The sequence below is a fragment of the Thermothelomyces thermophilus genome, chromosome 1 (genome assembly GCF_000226095.1).
Source record: "Thermothelomyces thermophilus ATCC 42464 chromosome 1, complete sequence".
Lineage (NCBI taxonomy): Eukaryota > Fungi > Ascomycota > Sordariomycetes > Sordariales > Chaetomiaceae > Thermothelomyces > Thermothelomyces thermophilus.
The window spans coordinates 6,667,132-6,669,861 of NC_016472.1; the positions used below are offsets into that span (position 1 = coordinate 6,667,132).

Below are 2,730 nucleotides of genomic sequence, written 5' to 3' on the forward strand. Positions count from 1 at the left end.
GTAGTTATAATAGGTAACATTGGACTTGTCTTTGGTCGTCTTCTTCTAGTCCTGCTTCTACGCTACGTCTATATCTATAGCTCTAAGGTACATCCTATATAAGGTACTAACGTATACTTGCTTTTTCTTATTATTAGCCTTAACTATAGTTCCGTTTATTCGACCTCATTTCTATTACTCTTGTACGTAAAGTTAATTATTAATTCTAATAGCCTATATAATATATTTATCTAGAGTCTTAGGCCGATTATACTTATATAGCTTGTCCTTAACCTTTTCCTTTAAGCTATTATAGAACAATTATATTAATACCTTATCGTTAAGCTAAGACTTAAGTATATCCTATCTAAACTATACGGCGTAAGAGGTTACTAACTTAGTCTATTAGAGATTAGCAGGTCTTTCTTATATATAAATCTTCTCGTCTTTGTCACTAAAAACTTTCTAAAGCTCTTCTTTAAAATGGTCGTAAGATTAGAAGACTACCCATATAAACGTATCTTAGTCGTCTTTGTCTTCCTTAGTAAGATAATTATTCTATATAGGCTCGAACTATCTAAGTGCCTTACCCTCTAGTCTCGTAGCTATATAGAGGACTTTAGCTTTATTATCTAGAAACTTATTATCATTAAGCTAGAAGTAAGATCAGAGGTTTATTAAGAATCCTATAAGATCCTCCTTAGTTCCTCTATATTTGTTAGGTAGTTTAATCTTAATATGCTTCGCTTTAGTGCCCTCGAATGCCTCGATTTTGGCGTAAGCCTCGTTAACCAACTTCTACAAGTACTTTTCGCGGTTCTCGAGTTCCTTGATTCGAGCTTAAGTAGCCTTATCTCTCTAGTCTAACTCCTAGATCTGCTGCTAGAGTTGACTAAGCTAAGCGAGTAGCTATTCGGCTGTAACGTTAGTAGCCATGTCGATATTAAGGTCAAAGTCACCTCCGTTCTAAACCATAATAGAACAAAGGGAGTAATAACAACATATGACGAACCTAACTCAGACTTCTTCTAAAAGGGTCTAGACAGAGGTAGATTGAGCGTGACGAGTAGGCAGGTTGTGACGAACCCAACTCAGACTGCTTCTAAAAGGGTCCAGACGGAGGTAGATTGAGCGGGACAAGTAGGCAGGTCGTCTGAGGGATTCGGTAAAGCCAAAGGGTTTACAACAACACTAGAGTTGTCTCTCACAGTAATCAGCAATGCTTAGTATAAGTACTGTAATTGTGATTGTTACCACTAGTGAACTCCCAGAGTCTACCATAACGAATGACTAGCTAGCTATATATATACAATTGTCTGTCCCTCTTCAATAGTTATCACTAGTACCATTTCTCCTTTTACTCTGTGACTCCGTGTCGTTGACGGTGACATGTTATTATCACTAGTGAAGACCTTAGTCTTGGCGGTGATAATCTTCTGATTAGTCCGTCAAGTGATTGGCTGTCGGAATGTCCCGCGTCCTGGCTATAGCCTGTCAGGCTATCTATATGCTTATCTGTGACACGATGCCCCTCCTTTAAGGCTTTCGACCTGAAAGCCCTCTTAGGCCGTTTCAAATAGTACTAATACCCTTTGCTTGTAAGTACTGCATTCTTCCTGTTTCTACGTTGTAGTCGCCATGTTAACAAAATGCTAGTAGAGAAACAGAAGTCGCATTCTACATATTACCGTGCTTCCCTCGCTCAGAACATCGCTAAGAACGGTTTTGTCGTTATGCCTTGTTCTTGGTGCGCGTCTCAAGGCCTTGTTTGCAAAATGATCGCGCGTACAAAGCGTTGCGAGGCCTATGTTCGTCGAGGTCGTTCTTACGATAGCTCTAGCATCCCGCTTTCTTCCTATAAGCTCGTCTCTCTCTCTTCTTTTTTTTTTTTTTTTGAGTATAATTTCTAATGTTCTTTCTAGTAGATCGCATTCTCTAGGAGTAGCGTCGTATCAAGGATGCTAAACGTCGTGCCGAACTTAAGCTAGATGAATCCTAACGCTGTCTAGAAGAAGCCTAGCGCGAGTTATCCGAAAAGCTTACGCGGCTCTGGCATCTTTGTTAGCAGAAGGAGTTTTTGGTAGAGAAAGGTACCGATATGGTGGCGCGTGGTCTGTCGACCTTAGACGAGTTAGAGGTAGTTGAACGGCAAGAACGGCAAGAGGTGCCTGCTATGCCCTCGTCAGAGATTAATGACGCTGCTGATACTATCGACTAGGGCATCGTCTTTGGTTCCGTCCTAGGTTTCCCTTTAGTCAATCCGGATTCTGCCGGTGGAACTGTTCTAGTTTCTTAGGGTAATTTAGGTTCTTAACTAGTTCCTATAAGTTATCTTCTAGTCTAAAATCAAGCTATTTGACTAGGTACTATAGTTCTCCGTTAATGATACGTAAATCTAGAATTTCTTCGACGTCCCATTCTTCTTCCTCGTCTTCTGCTTCAATATACGTAGCAACCTTGGCGTTTTTCGGTGCTAGTTCGAGAAGTGAAATATAAAAAACATCCGTCTGTAGGCGTATAGATAATAGTAACGATAGTTGATAGTTAGATATCGAAATTTGTTCCTTGATAACGAAGGGTCCGACTTTCTTAAAGTCTAGCTTCGTGCTTAGTCGTTTGGTTTACAAGTTTCGTACGATCAGGTAGACTTTGTCTCCCCTCTCTAGGTAAGGTCCCTTGAGCCTATGTTTGTTGTAGTAGTTCTTTATTCTAGTTTTGACAAACTCGAGTTCTTTTTTAAGCTTTTTATGT

General features: G+C 39.9%; 1 protein-coding gene across 1 annotated transcript; it reads left to right on the forward strand.

Annotated features, from left to right (window-relative positions):
- Window positions 1–1,628: 1,628 nt before the first annotated feature.
- MYCTH_64320 (uncharacterized protein) lies at window positions 1,629–2,344 on the forward strand (the record flags this gene model as incomplete). The annotated part of the gene is made up of 2 exons (XM_003659925.1): window positions 1,629–1,844; window positions 1,925–2,344. 2 exons carry the CDS (start codon window positions 1,629–1,631, stop codon window positions 1,976–1,978), a joined length of 270 nt encoding a protein of 89 aa, XP_003659973.1. The 3' UTR covers window positions 1,979–2,344.
- Window positions 2,345–2,730: the final 386 nt, after the last annotated feature.